A 26,949-nucleotide genomic window follows, 5' to 3' on the forward strand; every position below is an offset into this window, starting at 1 on the left:
GGTGGACTGCACGTTGGCCTGCACTTCTTGTTGTGGTGTTAGGGTTGCCTGTGTAATGCAGACAGTGTGGTTGTTCGGATCTGGTAACCTCTACCACACAGAAAAGCATTCACAGAAGTGTAGAGCCACAGCTCGCAGTAAGATGTGTTTCTCTTTTGCATGTCATGGGTTCTGGTCTTAGCAGGGGAAGCTTCTGCTTTCATCCCCAGTTGGAGCTCTCCAGGGCTGAATACCAAGAGCTCCTCACACTGTGGTGTAGTTGAGCAGCCATCCAAACCTTGCTTTTTAATATTTGACTCAACCGATCCTAGGCTCCCAAAGGGAGTAGCTGGTGGCTGCATGCTCTTCTGGGGTGCGCAGATTGGGTTCAGCCTGTGAGGACCGTGGGCTCCCTAATGGCTGTGATAGTAGTACACAGTGCTTGAACCAATGTGAGAACTGGTTGCCTGCCTGATTAAGAAATACTCCCAGCAGGAACCCAGGATACAGGGGAAAATTTGAGCAGATGTGTGGCGTTTCTGATAGTTAAAATTTGCTGGGAGTTGTCACAGACAGTTGTGCATTATGGTACTTTAACAGTGAATGCGCACGAGAGTGCACGGTTGGGAGGCTTCACCTCTGATTTTGCATGTGTGCAGGGCACAAATCCTAAACAAAAAATTGGGTGGACTAACCAAATTAAGGCAATATACAAGTGATATCATGGCTGTGTGACATCATAGCGTATGACACCACAGCACGACACTATGGCACGTGACCTCACACAGGAAGTGGCATCACAACCCATGACCTCACTAGAAGTAACATCACAAGAAGTGACATCTGATCTTAAGACCTCGCACATATATTTAGCAGGTCTATTATTAGAACATGTAAGCACATCACAATATTTAGCAGATTAGATTTTGCATCAGGGTTGTGCCAAAAAAGGGACGCAACCCCCACATGTGCCTCAACTTGTACATTTAGTTTTTTTAAACTCCGCCACAAAGAAATTGACAACATGGCGCAAAGCAAGATGGCAGTAAACCTGTTCTGCTTAATTGTTTGCAAATCCAGCATTTTAAACTATCTTATGGGATGAAGGTACCCGCTGCAGAGATCTTTGTGTGCCCAGTAAATCTCCGGGAATAATAATAAGATAACTCTGGAGAGGTTAACGTATTTGCTGGAGATATTTGTGTTTTGTGCAGTCCCAGTTTTGAATCAAAGTAGCATTGAGAGTTAATATGTCTCCTGCAAAGCACATCATGTAACATGCAGGAGACAGATGTTTATTTTATGTAGACAGGTAAGTGGGCAATTGCTTTTAGCGCAGATCCTTTGGTTACTTTGCAGTTCATAAGTTGTAATCCTTCTAATATATTTGGGCCCTTGCCTGTCGTGGGTACTTGGGCCTCCCACACGAGTGAGGCACAATTTTTATCGGGAGACCTGGGGGGACGCTGGGTGGTAGGAAATTTGTGTCAGTTCGGTGATGCCACAACTTTCCCACACAAAAATGTGTGGAAAAAGTGATTTTTCTTTTCAGCTAAATTTGAGGTTTCCAGGGGATTCTGGGTAAGAACATGTTGGGGGATCCACGTAAGCCATACCTCCCTGGAATCCCCCGGGTGTCTAGTTTTCAGAAATGTGTGGGTTTGGTAGTTTTCCCTAGATTGCCGCTGAGCCCGGGGCCAAAAACTCATGGGACCCCCTCTTGAAAACCAGGTTGGTTTGTGATAGGCATTGACGTCGCCTCACTAGGTTTTGGGACCTTGCCTGTCGCGGGTACTTGACCCACCCATGCGAGTGAGGTACCATTTGTATCGGGAGACCAGGGGGAATGCTGTGTAGAAGGAAATTTGTGGATCCACGCAGATTCCAGAACTTTCCCACAAAAGAATTGTGAGGAAAAAGGTTTTTTTTTTTCCTTTTTCAAAGTTTGAGGATTGCAAGGTATTCTGGGCAACAAAACCTGGTGAGGGGCACACAAGTCACCCCATCCTGGATTCCCCATGGTGTCTAGTTTTAAAAAATGTACAGGTGTGCTAGGCTTCCCTATGTGCCGGCTGCGCTAAGGCCGAAAATCCACAGGAAGGCACATTGCTAAAAATAAGTCTGTGGCTTGTGTGCTTTTTGCTGCCTTGGGGTGGAAATCGGGGTGGGGGTGGAGTTTGCCCCGATATGGCCCCAAGGGGGGCAGAAAGACTGGCAATTTTTTGGGGCGGTGGGAGCATTGGTATGCCCGTGCATAAAAAAGGCCAGCGTAATGACTGGCGCCTAATGGGCTTTCTGCCCCCCCCCTTCCCCGGGGCATATCAGGGGCTACTGCCCCCATCTGCCCCCCGGGGGGGGCAGATAGACTGTAAAAGAATGTTTGGGGGGGGTGGGGGCATTGACATGCCCGTTTTGGGCAGCCCCCGCCCTAATTTCAATTGCCCAAAATAAATCCCTGGCGTCCAGTGGGCTTTTTGCCCCCCCGAGGGGCAGAAAGACTGGTGTGCCCAAAATGCAATGAGGGGAGCAAAGGCCCTTGCCAAGGGGCTGCTCCCCCATCCCTGGTGCTAGTGGGTGGATCCCTGCTTGGGGATCCTCCTCCCGGGGTGATCCCCAGGCAGCGATCCACTTGGGAATGGTACCATTGAAAAGGGGAGATTCTCCCCTTTCCCGCAATATCCCTCCCATCTGTTTCGGTGTTCGGGGGGGCTGAGATAGCCCCACAAGCACCGAAACTGAGAAACTGAAACTAAGTTTCAGTTTCGATTTAGTTGTAATGACGAAAGCGTGCGTGGCGCGCAATCGTCATTATAGTGAAATCCCAAAATAGGCCTGGGGAGGTTGGGATAGCTCTTCCCCCCACCTCCCCAGGCAAAAATAAATAAATTGGGGAAATCCATCTGCTGTCTGCAGCTGAGGGATTTCCTGAGCATGTGCTCATGACGGAATGGTTCCTTCATGAGCACACTAGAACTTGTGGACCATGGAGAGCGGCCGTTTACAAATGCTACCATAGAGTTTTTTTATGATGGGGAGAGCAATTTAATGAGGATTGGGAGAATGGACGTGCAAGTTGTAAATTGATGAACAAGAATTTCTTTCCTGGCTAGCATCTCTGTTCTTTTCCTCTAAATTCCAGTCAACCAGAGTAAAAGTTGTTTTTCTTTGACCCTCCTTCTCTCTTGGTTTCATTGAACCACATTTTCACCTCTGTTACTCATTCCATGGCGGGTTTCTGATAAAAGTTCTTGTGTTAAGCTTGTATAGCATCGTGATTGCATCAATTCATGGTCCCTTCTTTCTGTGGCACAGGCAGTTAAGTCCACACTCTGGTTATGCATGTCAGTCACTGCCCATGATGTCTGTCGCAGCTCCTGGAATATAGCAAAGGGAATCCATTACTTGTTTTAGTAGTCATAATTGTAAACCTTTATTTAAGCCAGTTTGCTTGACGTTTGTGCTTACGTTATCACCCTAATTGATATCCTGTTGGCATTTGTTAGTTCTCTCCGTTCCTTTACTCGTTCCTCGGTCTCATGATGATGTAGTTTCATATAAGAGTCAAAATCCATTGTGCTTTGCACACGTGGGTTCGCATCCCATCCTTGTCGCCAGTGTGTAATGCATGAAAGGAGGTACACGGGGATGTAATTGTATCCAAATGGTAGATTTATTCTTTAGTTTAATCAGGACAGGAATATTCGAGGATATGATGGTTGTAGTAGTATCAACAGTAGTATCAGGAGAATCGGCCCCACCGGGAGCAGCATCTTTGCTGATCTGCCCACATACAGCAACTGACAATTCCACTCAAACATACACTCAGGGAACATTCTGTGACATCACTTACACTGGCTGAGCAGCAGAGTACAGAACACGGAGAAAGGACTGGACAGAGAAGAGAGCAGGATACCACACATAGCTATACTCATGCACATGTGGAGGTCCTGTGTTAGGTGCCTGTGCCAAGCACCGTGGCTGGCTTTCGAGCCTATGTTTGTCTTCAGCCTGTGATTGTACTTTGGCTTTCACCGGAGATCAGTGACCGGATACCTCTGCTTCACACTAAGTCATCTACTGACTGTTGTGCAATCTACAAAAACTGCCTTGAAAAGACCCAGAAGAAGTAATTATATTGCCTAGTTGAGTAGTGTCTTCAGAGATGCATTAGACTGCAGTGTAAGTGCATCATCTGCTCAGCGGTCACCAGTTAGGACCAGGGAGATCAGCAAACGCCTCTGAACTTTAACTCCAGCTTTTTCTGGTATCATGAAATGGGGCAGCATGCAACTGAAGAAATCCGGCATTGCAGCCATATCTTATTCCCACTGTAGAGTCATACCGCTGGAACGCTCTGGCCTCTCCCAGTCTCCTGCAGGCCATCATGCCGCATTACAAACAGCTGAAAAAAATTAGACTGCAGCTCTCTTCAGGCACGATACTGATGAGAAGGGCAGCTGCCATGTTGAAAAGGAACATGGCTTCACACCTACTTCAGGCATCTGGACGATCAACCAAACCACTACACTGGTAGCTACCAGTAACAAATAATATATTACCAGCTTTATTTGGCGAGTAGAGACGGAACTTTCAAGTTAGAAGATGCGATTTCCCTGGATCACTCCCTAGTTCACCTTGCTCCCGGCAGCATTGGTGTCTGCCCTGCCTGGTCAGGTCTGACAGCGGCTACAAGGTGTCCAGGGGTAATGGCCAGTCTGGATAACTACTTCCTACAGTTTCTGGACTAATCTAATAATTTCCAGCCCCTAAGACTATCTGGTCATTTCCACCTGAACTGACTGAAATGATACATTTGTTGTTTGTAACTTTTAACCTTAAACCTTGTTGTATGCAAAATGTTGTAAAGTCCCTACGTATTGCAGCTATTCTTATGCAATGTCCTTGGACATCCATCGGCTGTAGTGCGGCCCACATGGGCACTTAAAAAGTAAATAAATAAATCCAGGCCTCCTCTTGCACTCAGTAGTGTGATATTGTTTGGTCTAAGTTGGTAGGAAGTGAAGGCCTGTGCTGGTCAGTGTTCTTGAAATAACCTGAAAGTTCAAGGCACATATAGCTATGGTTGCCTCATTGGTTGGCGAGCGGCCTTATTGCTGCACCGGTAGATCTAGGTTACATCTTGGCTCTGTTTTGCATCATCCATGATTACTCAGAAGAGTTCCTGGCCACGGACCAGCACACTTAAGACTCAGCCGCATCCTCGGAATGCCTCAACCAGGATCACATACCCTGAACAAATCCAAGCTCTCACTCCGAGATCTCAGTGTTAGGGTCACATTACTGCCCTGCCTCCCTGGGTTAGTATTGAAGCAGTTCTATGGAGGGGGATATCGACTGCGATTGATATCCTGTCTGGAGAAATGGTGGTCCTCAGCCCATTGATGCATTAGCCAAAAGGAAACGTGACTCTAAGAGCCTCTTGTTCTATTTATATACACATCTTCTGCTCTGGGTGGGAACTCTCACCCTCCAGAGACACACGGAAACCCTTAACCTTGGCCTTCTAGAACGAAGTCAAACTGATCTTATTTAACAGATTCCCTACATAAGATCTTTAATTCAGGGTCTTACTTGATCAGTCGGACACCAGGCTCTCGAACGGTTGGATAGAGGAGGCCCGTGCTCTATATACATACTGCTAGATATGCTTTGCTCGTCGTCGACTCATCCTGGCTGGTCTGGAAAGTGAAAACCAAAGGAAATGATGGACGGAGTATTGAACATTGCAAGCACTGATCTGGGTTTAATCCATCACCGTTCTTTAGCCCACTCTGCCACCCCAGTTCAGACATGGCCATATGCAAATCAGTCTGACCCTGTGCCTCATGGGAACAGTCCAGCCCGAACTGCCAAGCCATGTCTTCCCTGGACCGGAAACAAGCTTACTAGGACCGGTTTCTGGCATTTCGCCGTCTTCAGCCAGGCTTGCTTGAATCCAGTGGCAAAGTGAGCAAGGGACTCACGTCTGAGCATACCCTGCCAACTTATGGCGAACAAAGCAAAAACCAAAGGAAATGATGGACGGAGTGTTGAACATTGCTAGCACTCACCCCCAGTCAACTGATCTGGGTTTAATCCATCACCGTTCTTTAGCCCACTCTGCCACCCCAGTTCAGACATGGCCATATGCAAATCAGGCTGACCCTGTGCCTCATGGGAACAGTCCAGCCCGAACTGCCAAGCCATGTCTTCCCTGGACCGGAAACAAGCTTCCTAGGACCGGTTTCTGGCATTTCAGCCGTCTTCAGCCAGGCTTGGAAAGTGTACATTCTGTTTTCCTTTGATTGTATCTTATGGGTTGTTGTTTGTGATGTAACTGGATGGCGGTTTCGCTCTGCACAGTGCTCTGATTCACTTGGGTCTTGTTTGCTCTTTATAAAACTCTCTAAATATAAATAAGTATAACGTGAATACAAATAAATGTATTAATTTCTATCTCGTTAATTTAACCATTCCTCCAATACGCTCCCTTCCTGTCCTGTTTCCAACAGTCTCCTCACAGGCTCCTTTTTCTCCACTTTCTCCAGTTTCCAACTCCACCCTAATGCCATACCAGGTCACTTCATTCCACCTGGTGCATCTCGTCATTGCGAGCCCTGCCACTTCCTGTCTGTTCTTCTCCTCCTCCCAAGTCTTTCCCTACTTACGTTATTATGTCTCCTGGGCCCCCTGACTCACCCCCGCCACTTAATTCTGTGTGTGCCCTACCATCATTGTGTTCTCCTGCCACCTGTCCTTCCAGGCCAGTGTCCACCTCATTTGCTGATGTCTTACCAGAGTGTGCCCTACCTGTTCCTGTCCATCTAGCTCTTCTCAGATCAGTTCACGATAAACCCTACCCAGAGTCTGTCCTGCCCGACGCGACCCACCAGTATCCTTCCAAAATTATCTCCATCCCTTTATCTGTTCTGTTCACTCCCTCTGGTTTGTCTCACCACCTCCTAAGTGAGTGCCCCCTCATCCTCTTTGGTTTCTTCCTGGGGTGTTCGTAGTCACCCACACTAGCATCAGGGTGTCCTTCTGCCTGCAAGAGAAAAGATGCGCTTCACGGCTAAACTAGCGACTGATACTGGAGGAAGGTTCCATAGTGCATTCTGTCTTCTGTAGTCTTTTTCCGTGTTTTTGTGTGGACTATACTGTCCCTAATACTCTTGTTCCTCTTTAATTTATTAATAATTTCCTGTCCACCCCGAAAATAAAGGGATTCCTTGGGAGTGCATGAGGGTTTTTTTTTTTTTTTTTACACGTAGCTTCCCCCAGGCACCATAATAAAAAAAAAAGTTACCTGGAATACTGTTGATCCATCCTGGCTTTTAGGATCCGGGTGAACCCGATGATGAAGCATGACGTTAGTTGAGTGGTTGAGAGTTGTATATAAAAAAGCTTTCATTTTCCTTATTCACACTTCGTGCAGAGGTGGCGTCTACTCTGGAAGTGCACCCTTTCTCTCTTGAGGCAGAGAGACAGCCTTATGTTATTGGTAGTTTGAGTTCAAGGAGCACATATCAGTTTCTTTCTTTGGTTCCCATAAAGACCTCCCTTCCCTCCTGGCAGGTAGGTCACCTGACCTGACCCACCTAAAGGCATGAAGACCTGCTTTACCACCCACCTTTAGATCACATCTAAAAGTGCAACTCGTCTTTAAATCATGTTAATTCTTAGCTTGACGCAACTCCCTCACCTACAACTTTTTCATAATTTGAAATATGCAGGTCACACCTGACCACTCCCAACCCTAACCCAAGGATGACACCTGACCCATGACGTATTCAACATGATTCAAGTCAACGCTTGCTGTTTATACATGATACACCTCGGTGTGCACGTTTTCATAATTTTTAAAGCTTGGCTTGTTCTGCAAGAACATTGGAACTGTTGTGTTGCCACAAAGAAGAAAGATCCTACATACAAACTTTGTTTCCACACTATAGTCTTCTCTTGATGTGTCCTTAGGATGCACAGGTCTGGGTGCCACTACAAAGGTGCCTACAAACTTCTCGTTCAACACTTCCGAGGGAGATTCCGCTACTTTGAGGTCTACACTTATGAATACATTTTACAGTGTTGTGTCATTTTAATAGATCTTAAACCGAAGTGTTTTGTCCTCCCTTGTCTGAGGCCAAGATGCAGATGTTGCTCAGTCTCTGCGGATGAAGAAGGCGTGTGCAGTGTAGCTGGATTGCAAGTGCTAAGACCGCTATCCAGAGACCCCTTTTTCTCCACACGTTGCCAATATTTTCAGCGCAGCGCTGGCAACTAATGGTGCAAGGTTTGGGATCACAAAGACTGTAGGAAGCGTTGCCGTTTTAGCTTGATTTGTGCACCTGCTAGGGGTAGTGTGATGCTTGTGCACACGCTACACGAGGCTCAAAGAACCTGTGGCTCTCGACCACCATGGTGGCAGACCTCACAGTGGCAGTGCATGGACATGTGAAGACAGAAGCCTGGTCTGGGGGCTTACTGGACCAATGCGTTCAATGTGGGGGTCAGTTTTTGTCCTCAGGGTCACAGCGGGTCCACTCAGACTTCCATCCTTCTGAGATCAATAAAATGAGTACCATTGAGTTGGGTAACAATAAACATCTGTTATTCAGCGCCAAGATACCCTTGGGTGACTGTACGCTGTACCACTACACATGTTATGTTAAGAGGATTATACGAGCGATAATCTCAATTCGCTTTGCCAGGCACATCCGTGGAAGGGGACGTGCAGCAGGTTTGCGATCTCTGGCCAGGGCAGTGTAACAGATTTAGTGATACAAGTCCCTGTGTGTGTTGTTGGCTGCAGTATAAAATGCAAGGCATGCACTGGGTCTCCCAAGTATGTGCATGGTAGAGTCTGTGCTGTCACACTGGACCTGAAGGGGTTTAGTATCTCTTCAGTATCCATGACGGAGGCTCCGCCCACAAGATGCTCGTGCAGAGACGCATGCTTTTAGTCTTCCAGGATTGTCTGCTGACACTTAAATCGAAGACGCTTTTGATGTTTTTTGACCTGACATTTCCGAATACCCTCGTTTTTAGGGCAGCTCTTCTTGTCGTCGCATCTTTTATGTAGGTATTTGTCTTTTGGTAGCACACCCCTGGGATATCCACCGTTATGCATATGTTGACAAAGGTGGCTTACCTCACATTTGCAGCAGGAGCACGGTGTGTTTCAGCATCAGTTACCTTCACAACCTCTATCAGTGCACCCAGATCCTCTGAAGTTTCTTTCTGCCCTTCTGCAAACAGCAGTGTGTGTGGGGACTTTCACACCTGGGGATGCTGAATTTGCGTCCAAGGAGTCTCTGCTATGAAGCTCCCCACGCTGTCCAGCAGGGTCTGGGTCACAGTACCATATGTGACAACCATGATATTGAAAGCAGAATGTAGAGGCTTAAGTGATTAAAAACATGAGTACAATGCTAGGGGTGGGCGGAATTTGCGTAGTCGCGCTACGCAAAGCTCCGCGAAATGGTAAAAAATCTCCGCGAGCACGCAGAAATTCCGCGAACACCCGGAATTGCTTGTTCGCGATGCTTTTTTCCTGTTCGCGAACGCTGTTTGCGTGCTCGGGGGAAAATATCTTGCAAACACGCATTTTGAGAACGCGAACACGCCAAAAATTCCGCAAAGCCACGAAAATCAGAATTTTGGGCAATTACGCGTTCTCCGCGAAACGCGAAATTACCCAAATTCCGCGAGCGGAACTGAATTTACCGCCCAGGCCTATCAGGGATGTGGAATTCCTATAGCCCGACGCCCAGGATATATTGTTTGGGGTCAAGGGCAATAAGTTTTCAAGTGTATTTTGTCCTTGGGACAAGTAGGCCCAACCCCCTGCAGCACAAACCCTTTGGCTGCCAGTTTGCAGTAAACATTATGGTTCAGAGAAGGGCACTATCTGCAGTTAAGGTAATATTTTTGTCCGTATGTAAATGCTGTTCAAACTTGTATTTATGGTTCATTAATTGAAAACCTTCAGTATTACGGTGAGCGCTCCAAGTAAATGTTCTAAGCTCTGACTGTACTGACCGTGGTTCCAGTATAAAAATGTGTACACACATTTTCAAATGTTTAGCAATATGAGGCTATGTATAATGGTCCCAAAATGCACGCTGATTTGATGCAAATATTTGCAGAACCTTCAAAGTAAAGTTGATGATTCTTTGCTTTCAAAATAAAATGTTCATAATAAAATGAAAGCAGGAAAAAATACATTTTGCTAAACTACTGAGAATTTTCAGGTACCATTTCTTTGCAGCATCATTTAGTAACATGTGTTGATGCATGCTAGTATTTCCCAAAAATATTCATAATGGAAAATCAGTGTAACCAATTTTAATAAAAATAAACAAGCACTGGCAAAGCCGATAGGTCTGAAATTGGTGGTCAGCTTTTTAGTTTTGTTAATGTGTGAATTGTTTTGACATGGTTTTGCAAAAACCTTATTGGTGTGGGAGATGCCGGGCCCTCACCGCAATGACAAACCTTGGCAAAAGCAAAAATAGTTTTTGGTCTCAAAAGCACACACTACCGCAGTAGTTACTGGCACTGAACAAAACTATTTTGTGTGCAGATATGCTCCTTGTGAAAGAGAAGAATGCTATCACTCACAGTGAAGCCAGCCGATACAGAGAGAGACAGAGAATTTTAATAAAAGCAAATAGGTCATGGTCAATGCAAGACCAAATTTGGGGCCCAATTATTAAAGAAAAAGTCTCAAATGCAGCAATGGTATGTGCCCTTGCATTAAGTGCAGCTATACGGCTTTCGAGAATTCCCAAGAATTTGCAGAAGTAGGACAAGAAATAGAACTCCTAGAAAATATTTGTGAACTGCATTTTAGCATGAGCAAATATGCATGTGTAGATTTCCTCATGCGAAAATCTGAATGTTTGCAAGTTCACTTTCCCTCCAACCACTTTTTTCCCAACTCTGGAAGAAGGTTTACGTCTGCCATTGCCAGGAGTAAATTTCCAACATTTCTCAATATGGGAAAAGATTGGAGAAGAGTTGTTGAAAACCCTTAAAACATGCAGGTCATAAGGTTTGCACAGACTCATAAGGGCATTCTAACCCTGGAACTATTGCCTACCACTACCTTCAGCCCCAGTATGTGCATATGCGGAAACATGGCAACATAAGAGGATTGCAAGTATTCAAAAACTGCTATGGTATGAGCCATGGCATAATCAGAGAGGCTATATCAGAGCTCTTACATAACTAGATTGCTGCCAGAATTTGTCACCACACTACATGGCACCAAGTGGATTTTGTTACAGGACAAGTAGATTTATAAAGCAACCTGCCCCATGGACAAGTAGATATTTTATTAAATTCCACACCCCTGCCTATATAATGCTTATTTTTTAATAATCCTAGAACTGTGATCCATAAGAATGGGAAATTAGAAATGTAATGAGCCGGTGTCAGTCTTAAGACTAACACTCATTCCGAGCCAAACCGTAATTCATATTATAACGAAACCTAAAGCTGGACCTGATGCTACACGTGCCGTTGCCCTTATGTCCACCACTAGAGCTTTGTCTAATGCTAATCCTAGAACTAGATCTTACTCTGTACTCTGACCCCAAGCCTAGACTGAATAAACCCTGAACCCAAGTCTCAAGCTGTCCTTGAGCCTACAGCTGTACCTAAGCCTGACACTAACCCCGCTCCTTTACCTAGCCATGGCACTTTGTCTAAACCTACATTTCGCAACATCCTCAGGCGAACCTTTGCCACAAACCCTGAACCGGACCTTGTGTGTTATATTTATTTCAGCATTAAAAATGTGCTATGTTGTAATCAATCAGAGTGCAGTCATAATTGTTCGTAAGCATTACAGTTCATATATATATCAACTATTTTTGTATTTAGGTAGGTTAGTTCTACATAACATCCCCTGGACAAAATACGTTTTTGACTTCTCTGTTTGCAAACTTGCTACGTAGATATTTGATTTTCTTTTGAGCGAATACAGTTGTTGTACAAGTTCAAGTTGTACAAGAAAAAATGTTTTTGCACATTTAGTACATCTGCCCCCGTATATGCTGGAACAAGTGGAGAGCTTAAAAGCGGACAAGCGAGAGGAGGCAGAGAAAAACATGCAAACAAATCCATTGCATTGACCTACACATACCTGTAATGTGCCCAATTTTAGAAATATAGTCTTAATTAATTCAAAACTTTAGATGGTCTCTAGATCCCAAATGTGTCCCATGTTTAACTTCGCTGATTAACCTTTTTGTCGTGTGATTGTGTTTAGGTCTCGATTGAAGCGTCAGTGTTTGCTTTGATGTAGGGAAAGGGGTTTAAGGTAACCCATGGCCTGTTACTTCTGGTAGACCTTTTGTTCTGTCTACACTGTAGGCACTTGCAGGGTACCACACTGGACGTCGCTTCCCATGCATTGCATTTGATAAGCAGCAGACAGGGTGAGACTTGTGCACGACATGGAGAATCCTATAAAATCTGTCAGCAAGTAGAGATCAGGAATGCGAGGGAGAGCCAAGTGAACTTCAGCGACTGCAAACCGACTGCTCTGAAGGACACCGCTGCAAAAGCAAATGGAAATAAGAGAATGGCTTTATTTGCCTGAGCTTTCACTGTTGAGGACTGTATAGAGATAGTCATGGTGACCTCTCCTCCTCTGGGGAATCTTTTCAGGAAGAAGAAATTACAGGTTGATAGTTCAGAGGTGAATGATGTGTCCTTTCTAGACTGGTGACAGTAGTATTTGTGGCCTTAAGATGCAGGAGTTCCTTTGAAAGTTCCTTTATCCTTTACTCTAACTGTTGCAAGCCCATTCTGTATCAGCAGGCCACCCTTCTTCTAATCCCCGCAGTATTTTTTGGCAAAGCATTGCATTCTGGGAGTTGTAGCCTTTATGTGCTCGAATTATCCGTAAAACATTGATTCTTAAATGGAAAACCTGGAGCCGTGAAGATTTTGTCCTGTTGTTGGACTGGGTCCCACTGGCCAGTTTTAACCGGTTTTAGTGCTTGCCGTAGAATAGCATTTTCGTTATTTTTTGTGATGGGCAGTGAAAATGAATTCCTGTCCAAACAGATGGTGAAAGGACAGTGTGCTACTGCCCTAAAGGAGTGGCTTCTGGTGGTCGTGGTGCGCTCTGATCTCACATACTTCAAGATCAAGAAGTAATGCAATCTAGTCTTAGGCTGGTATTTTTGGACTTGTAGTGGAAATGTTGCAGGGTGCTGGACTAGTCTCAGTGAAAAAGATGATGGGACGCATTCAGACCGATTCCGCTACCAACAATGCCCTTAAAATAGTTGTGGACATTTCTTTATGTGCCCTGGGTGACAAAGTCCTTTCACTACATTTGCAAGTGCAACTGATTCAATATGGCTTCCGAACAGGCATCCAGTTCTGGCAGATGGCTCTGAAGTAACTATTCAATTAAATTCTTCAATTTTTCCACCCCTCCAATCCTGCAGTGACTGGCTGCGCTACAGTCAACAAATGATGTGAATCCATCAAGGATCCATTGCGGATGTAAATGCTGACCTGTGGACTTCCAGTTTCCCAGCACTGGGCTCTGGAATAGATTATTTACAGCGCACGGGACCTCCTGTGTGAGGTCACATGCCAGTGATGTAGAGCTGGAGGGTATCTGAAGACAATGACACAGAGCGGAAGAAGGCTATACCAAACTACCACAGCAGCTGTAAGCTTCATTGTCCATGGCGGTAGTAGACATCATAACTGTAAGCATGAGACTATTGCCCAAGGTGTACGGAGCCGTGCTAGAGGGGTACAGGTACAGGTATGGAACCTTCAGGTCTACCTGCGAGCATCAACACGGTCTTCTTCCATAATGCTGTCGATGAAAAGCTGATTCATAGCAACGAAAACTAGCTGTTGTATCAACAAAGGTGATTTGTAGTTACTGTCTGTGTTAAGCAGGTGTCCACAATGTGACCCCACCTGACCTCCTGCAAACTACATACGCTGACTACTATGGTACTTCAATATTACAGGCAGAAACCACAGTAGGCGCTTTAGATGTAGACCGTGGTTTCATTCAGGGTGCAGCCGTCGGACACTGACTATGCCAGGGTCGCAGTCCCTCAGATGCTGGCTTGCTTTGTGGGGAGTGGAATCCCTCGGGGCTCTGCATAGTCCTAGGGATGCTCTTCTAGACTGTACTTTTAATTCATGTTGCCTTGGTTTTAGGACATGTTTAGAGGGCAGCTCTTCTAGTCTGTACTTTTATTTCATGTCGCCTTGGTTTTAGGACATGTTTAGAGGGCAGCTCTTCTAGTCTGTACTTTTATTTCATGTCGCCTTGGGCTCTCTGCTCATTCATAAAATCCTGTCTCTCCCTTACAGAGTTCTGCCGGATTGATGAAGTCTTGTGCCGTAAGGAGGACGAGCTGCTCAGTTTCGAGGCTGTGATGAACATTCACAATCAGATGGATGATGACGCCAACGGGAACGTTGATGTGGAGGAGAGCGATGAGGTGAGTGCAATTCCCCTGGCACCCTTTGTGGCGTGTGTGTCTTGCTTGCAAGTATTGAAGTGTAGCTGCTTGTCGTAGGTCTATATTCTCTGCAGTGCGGAGGCCACAGCCAGTAATGGGCAAGCTCCCCACGAGTGTGCACATGCTGCCCTGCCCCTCCACCAGCCTACCCAATAATACTAATAATGATACTACTGATGGTGGATGATGATATGGATGAGGATTTGGAGGATAAGGCTGATGAGGATAAGGCTGATGAGGATTTGGATGATGAGGATGAGGATATGGATGATGACTATGTGTATGACGGCGACGTGGAGCATGACGGCTGGGATAGATGGATGCCGGCTGGGATAGATGGATGCCGGCTGGGATAGATGGATGCCGGCTGGGATAGATGGATGCCGGCTGGGATAGATGGATGCCGGCTGGGATAGATGGATGCCGGCTGGAATAGATGGATGACGACTTGGATACATGGATGACGACTTGGATACATGGATACATGGATGACGGGATGGATACATGGATGACGGGATGACGACATGGATTCATGGATGACGGGATGACTACATGGATGATGGGATGACGACATGGATGAGATGAATGATCATAATTCTTTGTAAGATAAAAGGTCCAGAGATTCTCTTCCTGGATGTTATTGCCTATTCTTGAAAGTGACAAGAGGATGCTGACTTGAGGTGATTGACCTAATGACCTCTTTTGTCAATGGTTAGAGAAACAGATGAGCACGTACTCCTCCTTACTGAATTTTAGTATGCTTTTGGCAAAGGAACCTAAAAATTCGAATTGGTATTTTTCTGCTTTTATTCTTCATGGAAATCAAAGGAAAACAAGTATATGTTTTCGTCAAACAACATCAAGTCCTGCGTATAACCACTTCCTGATCGGAAAAGAAAGGAATTATACTGAGGACTTGCCTTTGTTTGACGAAAACATACTTGTTTTCCTTTGATTTTCCTTATGCAATATATTTGTCAAATACTATGTTACATAATAAGTGTTGCTGCTAAGATTGTAAAAGCCTCGAGAAAACCCTGGTCAAAATGCCACTTAAGGGCGAAACACGTGTCGGCTGTCAAATGTCTACAAGTAATTCCTGTAATACTCTGAAGAATGATGAAAGCTTATGAACCAAGAATAAACATGAACAACAAAAAGCAGAAAATAAATACCAATTGAAATTTTGAAGTTTCTTTGCCTAAAGCATGATTATATGGATGATGATGATAATGTGCATGTTGATGATGTGCATGATATGGGTGATCATGATGATATTGATCATGATGGAGATGGATGGATCATGATGGCAGTGTTTGATGATGATGATTATGATGGATGCTGATGATGGATGATGACGATGATGGATGAGGATAACTATGATGGATGATGATATATGACTATGAATGATGATTATATGTTGGCTTGCCTCTTACATGATATTTTTCCAGTAAATAGTTGTGTTTTTAAATCCCTGCTGAGGATCTATAATCCCATTTTAAGTTCTTTCCAAGTAACGTTTCTATAGGAAATTAGATTACCCGGCCATGCGTCTGCTGCAGGGCTTCTTCCCACTTATTTTGAGATTTAATGAGGAGATATTGTTTTAGAAGTTGACATTGAACTGTTGGAAATCATGTCCAGAATGCAGCAGTGATACAGGATTCAGAGGTGCCCTCTCGGGCCATATTTAAGGATGAAGAGTGATTGCCGAAAAGGGCCTAAATAGGCTCAAGTACTTGCAAGAACATCAGCTGAGCACCTGGGTCCTCATGTCTGTGTGTTGAAACCATGGCCGAAACATGGTGACAAGCTCAGGGTCTGCTGCTGAGATTCTGGACCAGCATCCCAGGGAGGGCATGTGAGGGGGGAGTTATATTTTCCCATTAGGAGTTTCTCCTTCTCTTTAGTATATGCATTGTTGGTTTAAAATATACAACCTGTTTCTCTTTAATACGCACAACATTGGTTGGAGTGCCTCCCGCATCTTGTTTCTCCTAAATATACACTGCGTTAGTTACAGCACATCGCACACCAGGTTTCTCTTCAATATGCACAGCGTTGGTTAGAGCTCATCATGCACCTTTTTTCTCTTTAACATACGCATTGTTGGATGGAGCGCTTTACGGATCTTATTTCTTCTTAATATACACATCGTTAGTTGAAGAACTAAGGTTAGCTGAGAACCTATGGAAATGGACCAAACCTCAAATCACGTTAACGCCCACCCAAAATAATCAAGCTTCCGCTCAGTAGCAAAAATAAAATACGGTGTATCCCATGAACAAGGCTATTGTGGGGTAAGATTTCAGTATCCAAAGCGCCCATAGTTCATTGGGGACTGGTAAAGGTTTGAACGGGACTCTTGTCCGGGGGGGCAACTACTTGTGCTGGTTCTATTGAGGGGTCCTCATCTATAAGATGGCCAGTCATGTTAAAGAATCTTGGTTGGATGAGGGCACCCATCATTGAGGGCCACTAATCTCCCGAAACGCTCATCTTGGGACAAATGTAAAATCTCCAGAACCATAAGGTCTTGAGAGAAAGAGAATCAAGGTCACTGGCTGGCATCAAGTGGGCTTTTCCATATGGTATTCAGTAAAGGGAAATGAAATAATGTCCCACTGCGGCATGAAAAGGGCAAATGCAAGATCCCAAAGACTTTGGGATGATACAGGTGGGTCAGCGATGATGCACGCTAATCACATTGACAGTCTTTAAACAATCTTAGATGATCCTGGTCCCTCTGGTCTTGCTGCTACTTCTTGGGTTGGTTCTGTCCGCTAGATGGTAAGGTTCCTATGGCTGCTGGGCAGCTGAAGCCCACAAGACTACCTCCATGCCGGCTTCCTGCCGCTGGGTCTTATTACTTGTCCTCCTAGTCAGTGGTCAGCCCCTCACATCATGCTAGGCAACACAGCTTCTCCTCCTTCTAGGGCAGGTTGCAGCATCATCTCTTCTCAAAAGTCCTAGGCTTGCTGTTTGCGTTGTTGGAAACAGCAGTCTTCAAGATTGTGTTTCTGTGGGTTGGTGCAGCCTCTTTCAGAGGTCCAAAGCACAATTCCTGGTACAACTGGCCTGAATTCATCCTGCTTTGAGGCACTGACATGAATCCTGGGCCTACCAAATTTTATGACGAGTTGAACACCCATCATTTGTTTTGGCCAACCTTAGGTTGGGCCATCGCTTAAATAATGAATGGCCGAAAGTTGTGCCTCATGTCCCAGTGTAGGGGTCATGTATGGCTGACCCTCTCTAGAATATGGACTCCAAGCTGCTGATTGCTAGAAGTTACATTGACGCAGGTTACCTGCTAGGGAACGGTCCCAGCGCTTAGAAGAGGTGGTGCTATTCTTTCCGGAATACTCTTAATGCTTTTCTAAAACAGCTTTCACATCTATCATAAATTTATGATGTGTACTGTCCGTTTTTTTCCCATGATTGGCTTCCACTAGTATTTAGTGCAGCGTTGCGTGAGACAGTTTTTGTTTGTCTGGAAAGTCTGAGCAATAAATGAAGATGTATTTATCTAGTCACGTTTGCTACTTCTTTAAAACAGAGGTCAAATGTCTGACTATATCTTCTGACAAATTGCTGCATATTCTTTTAACACTGGTGTTTACTTCTTTTCTCTGACTGCAGTGTGAGAGGAGTTTTTAAAGTAAATTATGTGACCATTTTGCTGGGGTACAGGGAGTGCGAAAGGAAAGGCTGTATGTTGTTTTTTGTTTAGTTTTTTTGCACCACGCAACGAAATGTAAATACCTGTAAATAAATTGTATGCATTCAGCAGTAATGAAAGCAAAAATGAAGCACATTCTATTGTATTTCTCAAGTGTGCTGAAAACAAAGATTCTAATTGGATCAAAACAAATCAAGGCACTTTACTTGGTGAAGCACAAATGTGAAGTATGCACAGACACCCCATTTCCACAGTTTATCATTTGTGTGCTATATCGTTTTACAAGTTAAAGTGTATGGCTGTGCAAAGTTGGGGGCCCTTTCAACGGAAAATGTGCTGTCTGTGAATGACAATGCTCTACCACACAATGCTTTAGTTGCAATAAAAAATCACCCACCTCGAGTCCATTAAAGGTAGGTGGGTCGAAAACGTTTGCCGTTCAAAACATTGGGTTGTGGTTCTTAAAAGTTAGGGAAGCACTTATTTAGTGGGATTTTGTCCATATCTTTTTTTTCCATCTGATCTTCTTGGCGAGCAGGGGTATTACTTGTTTTGATCACATTTTTCTGGATGAGCTATAATATATGGCCAGACATGGGAGGTGTTAGTGGGGGAGAGGGTTCCATCCTATAAATCCTTGCATAGGAAGATTTCTGTGTTTCATACAATGTCTAAAAGACAACTGGCTATGTTTCTTCTGATCTTAGGTGGGCCAGGGAGAAATATTTGTTTAACTAGCATAATGTATAATTTCTGGCATTTTGGGTTTGTTACACAAAAGTCCCAAAATTATATAATTATTCCACATCACTTCATTTCAAGTTTGTTCGAGTAAATGTCCTACTGCGAGAGCAAGGGGAAAGCGAAAACTAAAAGTACTAGCATCTGTTGTTCGTGGCACTTGTACTTTTTGTGCTACATGTTGATGCAAAGACACATTTTGCACTCAAATATAACGATAGTCCATGTTTCCTTTTTGCATACTCTCCCTGAAATTTCATGTAGCTATGCCAAAGGAGATTACACACATTCTGAACACCCCTTGCATCGGCTTCACTCTCCAACTTGATGAAAAAGGTAAATATTGTCAGCCTACATCTGGAGTTTGAGTCTGTAGATTCCAGTTGTTTCAACCCTTGGAATCATGTAGCCATTTAACAATACCATATACAGGGAGGAGCACTGAGGAACAGCGCAAGTGAGCGGTCTGTTCTTTGACTGGCCCCTGCCTGAGCAGATATGGTTATGGTAAGTGAGAAAAGACTTGCCCAAGTCTGAGGCCACACCTGCCACTCCTTAACATTCGTCCTTCTTTTAGAGCAGGACCTTTTTGTGTTAACAAGTCAGTGAAACCAGTGCCCCCCCCCCTGCAACAGGGATATTCCACATCAGAGGGTGCTCTGAGACTGCAGTAATCTGCTGTGAGCTTAAACTATGTTTAATAGGGACTGTGCCCTTTGTTGTTTGGCCAGGAGAGGGCGTAAAGTTTTATACCAACAGTATTGTTAGAGGACAAGTTTGTTATGCCCTTACCTGCAGAAGTCCAAAGTGTGGATTGAGCCTGTCTGTCTCCTAGGAGATTTCTGAATAGTGGAGCTGCTTCCAACTCCCTGGCCAGCAAACCTTGTCTGAGGTCTCTGGGACCTTATATAGTCTGCTATTGGTTGGTACGTGTGTACACTGATTGGTGGTTGTATCTGGTGTTTCTATTGGATTAGGGTTAGTGCCCTCATTAGGTGGGTATTTGAGGGTTCTGATTGGTTTCTGGGTCTATGACTCAATCCTGTAGGGTTGGGACTAGGGTTAGGTTTTAGGGTTAGGCCTTTAATTGGAAGTGGTGATTAGGGCTTCTGGTGTGATTGGTTGCTGGCCTAGGTGTGGGACTAAGACTAGGGTTAGCCTTTTTATTGGAAGTAGGGACATGGGTTTCCTGTGTCATTGGTTGCTGGGATTAGGGTTGGGACTACTGCGAGGGCCTCTATTGGACATTGAAATTAGGGTATTTGAACCTGATTGAGTGCTTGGACTAGGGCTCTGATTGGCTGTAAGGTCTTGGTCTCCTATTGGTTCTGGAAATTAGGGCTAGTGTTGTGATTGGATAGTGTTAGGGCTAGGGTTCCCATTGGCTGAAGGGGTCACCTGATTTATAGGGCTATAAAAGACCAGGCTTAGCCTCGACGCTCGGGCTGAGACGCCCTAAGGGCGAAGAGAACAAGGGCAGTTGCCTGTTTCAGCCTGTTCAAGACCAGTCAGGACCATGGCCAGAAATGCTGCCCATGTTCCCATTCAGTTGTACCCACCCCACACCATCCACAAACATAGTAACACACTCACACCAAATGTACACAAACCAATGTACCAGCATACACTACAAAACCAACCAAATCTATACACCCTTCTATCCCAACTACCACACATACCCACCATCACCTACAAACAGTACACAACTCTATCCTATACCACCAACTAATCCACTCATCACTAACACAATGCCATTCAACACCATACATAACTACATCCCTTCCAGACACACGCTCCCTGTTCTAATTACTCCTAAGAGACCACCCTTTATCACTAACAAACATAATCAGCCTTCCGTCATTTGTCCAACCAACTCCATCCTTCCTTCTACCATAATAACACTAAAGCACAACACATACACTGCACACCACCGCACTTTTTAACTCTAGCAACAAACCAGTCTAAGACAAACACTCTTACCTCTACTTCATTCCCTCCTACACACAACATACACTCTACTCATAAACACATCCCCACCCCTCTACCTTACAACCTCCTCTCTCAAACAATACTATACAACCAAATCCATTGCATGAAACAAATACACCAGCACCCCTTTTCACTACTCCTCAAAAACAAAACATATCACACACACCAGCACAAGATCTTGAAAGCGCAACACCTCATAATACTTACCATCACAAAATACAAACATACACCCACCTTTCAAACCACACAAAGGAATAAACTCCAATGCTAAGCTTTCTCTCTTCCACCACACCTAACACAGATACAGCAACACAGAATCTCTTTAGTAACCGCTGCTTATCCATTGGACAATTTAGAACCTTACTACATGACCCACATACTGCACCACCACCCCGACTCATACACCTTCCGCCCTAAACACACACAAACAATATAAGAGACGTGCCACACCTCACAACTTCGTTTCCCCATGTCTACTGCACAACAAATGTTGCACCACGAAAACAACACAGCACTCCAACTCAAACAAACACCATCTCCACCACATACACACGCAGACCCATCAAAATGCCTTCTTAGCATGCTGGATGAGAAACATGATACAGAACAGCTACACTATTGCTATCCTAATACAGCCAATGCCAGCAACAAAAACACACCTGCTACAAACTCAGACAATACTGATCACTCTTCTACAAAACAAAGTCTCACTACCACCAAGGGCCATTCTCTAAACTGTCTACTAATAAATACTCGATCCGTCTCTAAAAAACAAACATCACATCTACGACCTTCTCACAGATGCAAAACCAGACATACTTTGCATAACTGAATCATGGTTGGGAGATATGGCTCCAGTCCTGTATGCAGTCGTTCCTCTAGGCTATCAACCGATCACCCAAAATCATATAGACAAAAAAGGAGGTGGTCTAGCTGTTGTGTTCAGGCAAACATTACATATCACTAAAGTTGACAACTCCATAAAGAATTGTGAGGCTCTTCTAACCAGATGTAATCCTACACCGTCTTCCTCCTGTAACTTCCTGCTCTTTTACAGCCCTCCACCTAGCAAGGCGACATTCCCAGACTCCCTTCTAGACACAGTTTCAAACCTGATAACAATACACTCCAACCTATGCGTTCTGGGTGACCTCAACATTTGGTTTGACAAACCCAATATGACCCATCCGAAAAAAATCACCGGCCTAGACGCACTGAACCTGAATCAGATTGTCCACAAACCCACACACATCACTGGACATATCCTAGATGTAATTTTTGCTAATACTGAACTAGTTACCTTTCAAACTATAACTCCAGTCACATGGTCAGACCACCAATTGCTTGGTTTCCAACATAAAACTACACTAAGCGACTCACCTAAAACTACCGTACATCCATCAGCCGTGGAACAAACTCAATTTGGAACACTTTGAAACACAACTAACATCCAGTACAAATCTGGAAACAATAAATTCTGTTCAAAATCTATATTAGTGGCTACAGGAAGCTTTTGACATCCTGATACCACTCAAAACCACACAACAGAACAAAAGAAAAAAAGCGCCTTGGAGAAACAGAGAAATAAAAGTCCTAAAACAACAAATTGGAAAGCTACAACGTACCTGTCTCAAAACAAACTCCAAACAAGACAAACTTCACCTACAGAAAATTAACAGATTATACAAGTCAGCTATCAAAAAAGCTAAGAAAATGTACTATTCAGACAGAATTCAAAATGCTAAATGTGCAAATAAAGAATTCTATCAAATACTCAATGAATTTCGCAAACCAAATTGCCTAGAAGGAACTCATCCTGTTACACAAGATTTCACTGACAAACTGGCAAATCATTACACGGACAAAGCAGACAGAAGAATCATCGATTCCTTAACTACCGAAATATTTCCAGAAGTTCTCAAAAAGTCACACATACGCCCTTTACTGAAGTAAACAAACTTGGACCCACTGAACCGTGACAACTATAGACCCATTACAAATTGACCTGTCCTGGGCAAACTGATAGAAAGAGCAGCGTTCGCCCAGATGTCACAATTCATTAAAGAGAATGAAATACTTTCAGACTTCCAAACAGTATTCCGTCCGGGAAGAAGCACTGAATCTGCCCTCCTTGTCATCTGGGATGACCTGAAGAATACAGTAGACCGCAACGCGGTTGCTGCGCTACTCCTCTTGGACCTCTCGGCTTCCTGTGACACGGTTGACCATGACACTCTGAAACAAAGACTATGAAGCCGGCATAGAGGGAACTACTCTAGACTGGATAGCATCCTACCTTCGAAACAGAACTAATGTCATCCATACCCCACCTTTCTCGTCCAAACCATACTCTACAAAAGCAGGAGTCCCTCACGGCTTGATCATCTCGCCCATGCTTTTCAACATCTACATGAAGTCATTACTGATACTGATCAATCAATTTCACCTCACGTGCTATAACTATGCAGATGACACACAAATACTCCTTCAACTGGAATGCCCCAAAGACATTGGAAAATCCCCAATTTTCAGTTGTCTCAGAGCCGTGGATCAATGGATGACTTGGAGCCATCTCAAATTGAATGCTTCCAAAACGGAAATACTCACGTGTGGCGATTGGAAACATTATGATCCGCTTGCCGCCTTGCCTGATTAACTGGGATCACCGCCTAAAGTATTGAAGGAAGTAGGAAACCTCGGAACGACCACAGACTCCAAGCTGTCCATGAATGCTCAAGTGGACAAACTAGCAAGATCAAGCTTTGTCACTATAAAAATGCTGCGACAAATTTTCCCTCATTTAGGATTTCCACACAAGGTCCAAGCTACCATCTCCCTTGTTCTGTCCAAACTCGATTACGCCAATAGCCTCTACCACGGATCACCTTTAAAGACCATGCAAAGACTACAACGGATTCAGAACTCGTCTGCCTGACAACTCTTGCATATCAAACCGCGAGACCACATCTCACCTGCCTTGAAAGCCTTGCATTGGTTATTGGTTGCCAGATGATCCACGTTCAAGCTACTTTGTATCACCCACAAAGAAATACATGAAATGGGACCGCTCATCATCCGGCATAAAATCACCAAACACATTCAACAAAGGAACCTCCGCTCTAAAGGGGCATCTCGCCTCAAAGACCCAAGATACAAGAAAAAAGCCATGGGTGGCACATCCTTCTTTGTTCAAGCAGCCAAACTATGGAACTCTTTACCCCCACAATATAAGACAACCACCTTATCTTCAGAAACTACTCAAGAATTGGCTCTTCCCCATATAAGCACCATACGCAAACAGAAATTTACAGCATATCCCTCTGTATATAAGCATTTATTTTCACTATAAATATGTACCTATCTTTGTGTATTGCTTTGTATAAACATGTAAAATAATGATGTAGACCAAAGATTTTTTTTTTTTTTTTAACATCAGGGTTACTCATAGTACGGCCCGCGGGCCGCCAGCGGCCCGGCAAGCCTTCCTCGGCGGCCCGCGGACCTTGCAGACATCCTACATGTGTTTTAAAAAAAAATTAAATAGTGTTCGCAAACACTGCCGGTTGCAGCAGCCCGGACTCTGAGACTCTGCTCTGTGGGGGCCGGGGGATTCCAGTGATTGTCAAAGTGGAGATGCAGGGGCCTAAGAGGTGAAATACAACAACTCTTTATTAACATGTAAATGGTCTTTTACAGACCTGTGAAGTACTCGGGTGCGGCTGTGTGTGAGTGCTGGGAAGCTGTCTCAGGGCGGCTGTATGTGCACGCTGGGAAGCTGTCTCTGCCCAGGCTGAGGGCTGACACACACGCGTGAGATGACAGAGGGAGACGGAGGGAGACAGAGGGAGAGAGAGAGAGACGGAGGTAGGGAGACAGAGGGAGGGAGACGGAGGGAGGGAGATGGAGGGGGACGGCAGGAGGGTGAGGGTGGGAGAGAGAGGGACACGGAGGGAGACAGGGAGGGAGACAGGGAGGGAGACAGGGAGGGAGAGAGACAAGGAGGGAGAGAGACAGGGAGGGAGAGAGACAGGGAGGGAGAGAGACAGGGAGGGAGAGAGACAGGGAGGGAGGGAGACGGAGGGAGACGGAGGGAGGGAGACGGACAGAGGGAGACGGACAGAGGGAGACGGACAGAGGGAGACGGACAGAGGGAGACGGACAGAGGGAGGGAGACGGACAGAGGGAGGGAGACGGACAGAGGGAGGGAGACGGACAGAGGGAGGGAGACGGACAGAGGGAGGGAGACGGACAGAGGGAGGGAGACGGACAGAGGGAGGGAGACGGACAGAGGGAGGGAGACGGACAGAGGGAGGGAGACGGACAGAGGGAGGGAGACGGACAGAGGGAGGGAGGGAGGGAGACGGACAGAGGGAGGGAGGGAGGGAGACGGACAGAGGGAGGGAGGGAGGGAGACGGACAGACGGACGGAGGGAGGGAGACGGACGGACAGACGGACGGAGGGAGGGAGACGGACAGACGGACGGAGGGAGGGAGGGAGGGAGGGAGACGGACAGAGGGAGGGAGGGAGGGAGACGGACAGACGGACGGAGGGAGGGAGACGGACGGACGGAGGGAGGGAGGGAGACGGACGGACGGACGGACGGACGGAGGGAGGGAGGGAGACGGACGAACGGACGGACGGACGGAGGGAGGGAGGGAGGGAGACGGACGAACGGACGGACAGACGGACGGAGGGAGGGAGGGAGACGGACGAACGGACGGACAGACGGACGGAGGGAGGGAGGGAGACGGACGAACGGACAGACGGACGGAGGGAGGGAGGGAGACGGACGAACGGACGGACGGAGGGAGGGAGGGAGACGGACGAACGGACAGACGGACGGAGGGAGGGAGGGAGACGGACGGACAGACGGACGGAGGGAGGGAGGGAGACGGACGGACAGACGGACGGAGGGAGGGAGGGAGACGGACAGACGGACGGAGGGAGGGAGGGAGGGAGACGGACAGACGGACGGAGGGAGACGGACAGACGGACGGAGGGAGGGAGGGAGACGGACGGACAGACGGACGGAGGGAGGGAGGGAGACGGACAGACGGACGGAGGGAGACGGACGGAGGGAGGGAGACGGACGGAGGGAGGGAGACGGAGGGAGGGAGGGAGGGAGGGAGGGAGGGAGACGGACGGACGGAGGGAGGGAGGGAGGGAGGGAGGGAGACGGACGGACGGAGGAAGGGAGGGAGGGAGATGGACGGACGGACGGAGATGGACGGACGGACGGAGGGAGGGAGATGGACGGACGGACGGAGGGAGGGAGATGGACGGACGGACGGACGGAGGGAGGGAGATGGACGGACGGACGGACGGAGGGAGGGAGATGGACGGACGGACGGACGGAGGGAGATGGACGGACGGACGGACGGACGGAGGGAGATGGACGGACGGACGGAGGGAGGGAGATGGACGGACGGACGGACGGAGGGAGGGAGATGGACGGACGGACGGACGGAGGGAGGGAGATGGACGGATGGACGGACGGACGGAGGGAGGGAGATGGACGGACGGACGGAGGGAGGGAGATGGACGGACGGACGGACGGAGGGAGGGAGATGGACGGACGGACGGACGGACGGAGGGAGGGAGATGGACGGACGGACGGACGGAGGGAGGGAGGGAGGGAGACGGACGGAGGGAGGGAGGGAGGGAGACGGACTGAGGGAGGGAGGGAGGGAGACGGACTGAGGGAGGGAGGGAGGGAGACGGACTGAGGGAGGGAGGGAGACGGACGGAGGGAGGGAGACGGACGGACGGAGGGAGGGAGACAGACGGAGGGAGGGAGGGAGGGAGACGGGCGGAGGGAGAGAGACAGACGGAGGGAGAGAGACAGACGGAGGGAGAGAGACAGACGGAGGGAGAGAGACAGACGGAGGGAGAGAGACAGACGGAGGGAGGGAGACAGACGGAGGGAGGGAGACAGACGGAGGGAGGGAGACAGACGGAGGGAGGGAGACAGACGGAGGGAGGGAGACAGACGGAGGGAGGGAGGGAGACAGACGGAGGGAGGGAGACAGACGGAGGGAGGGCGA

The 26,949-nt window shown here is 46.5% G+C and overlaps 1 protein-coding gene across 6 annotated transcripts in view; it reads left to right on the top strand.

Moving 5' to 3' along the window:
* STIM1 (stromal interaction molecule 1) overlaps positions 1-26,949 on the top strand; it is a 458,800-nt gene that overhangs the window by 176,887 nt on the left and 254,964 nt on the right. For all 6 annotated transcript variants that reach the window (XM_085623469.1, XM_085623472.1, XM_085623467.1 and 3 more), the window contains one exon: positions 14,341-14,471. In XM_085623469.1, the coding sequence (XP_085479595.1) occupies positions 14,341-14,471 (131 nt within the window). The remainder of the gene's footprint in view (positions 1-14,340; positions 14,472-26,949) is intronic.

This window comes from Triturus cristatus, chromosome 8 (assembly GCF_964204655.1).
Source record: "Triturus cristatus chromosome 8, aTriCri1.1, whole genome shotgun sequence".
Taxonomy (NCBI): Eukaryota; Metazoa; Chordata; class Amphibia; order Caudata; family Salamandridae; genus Triturus; species Triturus cristatus.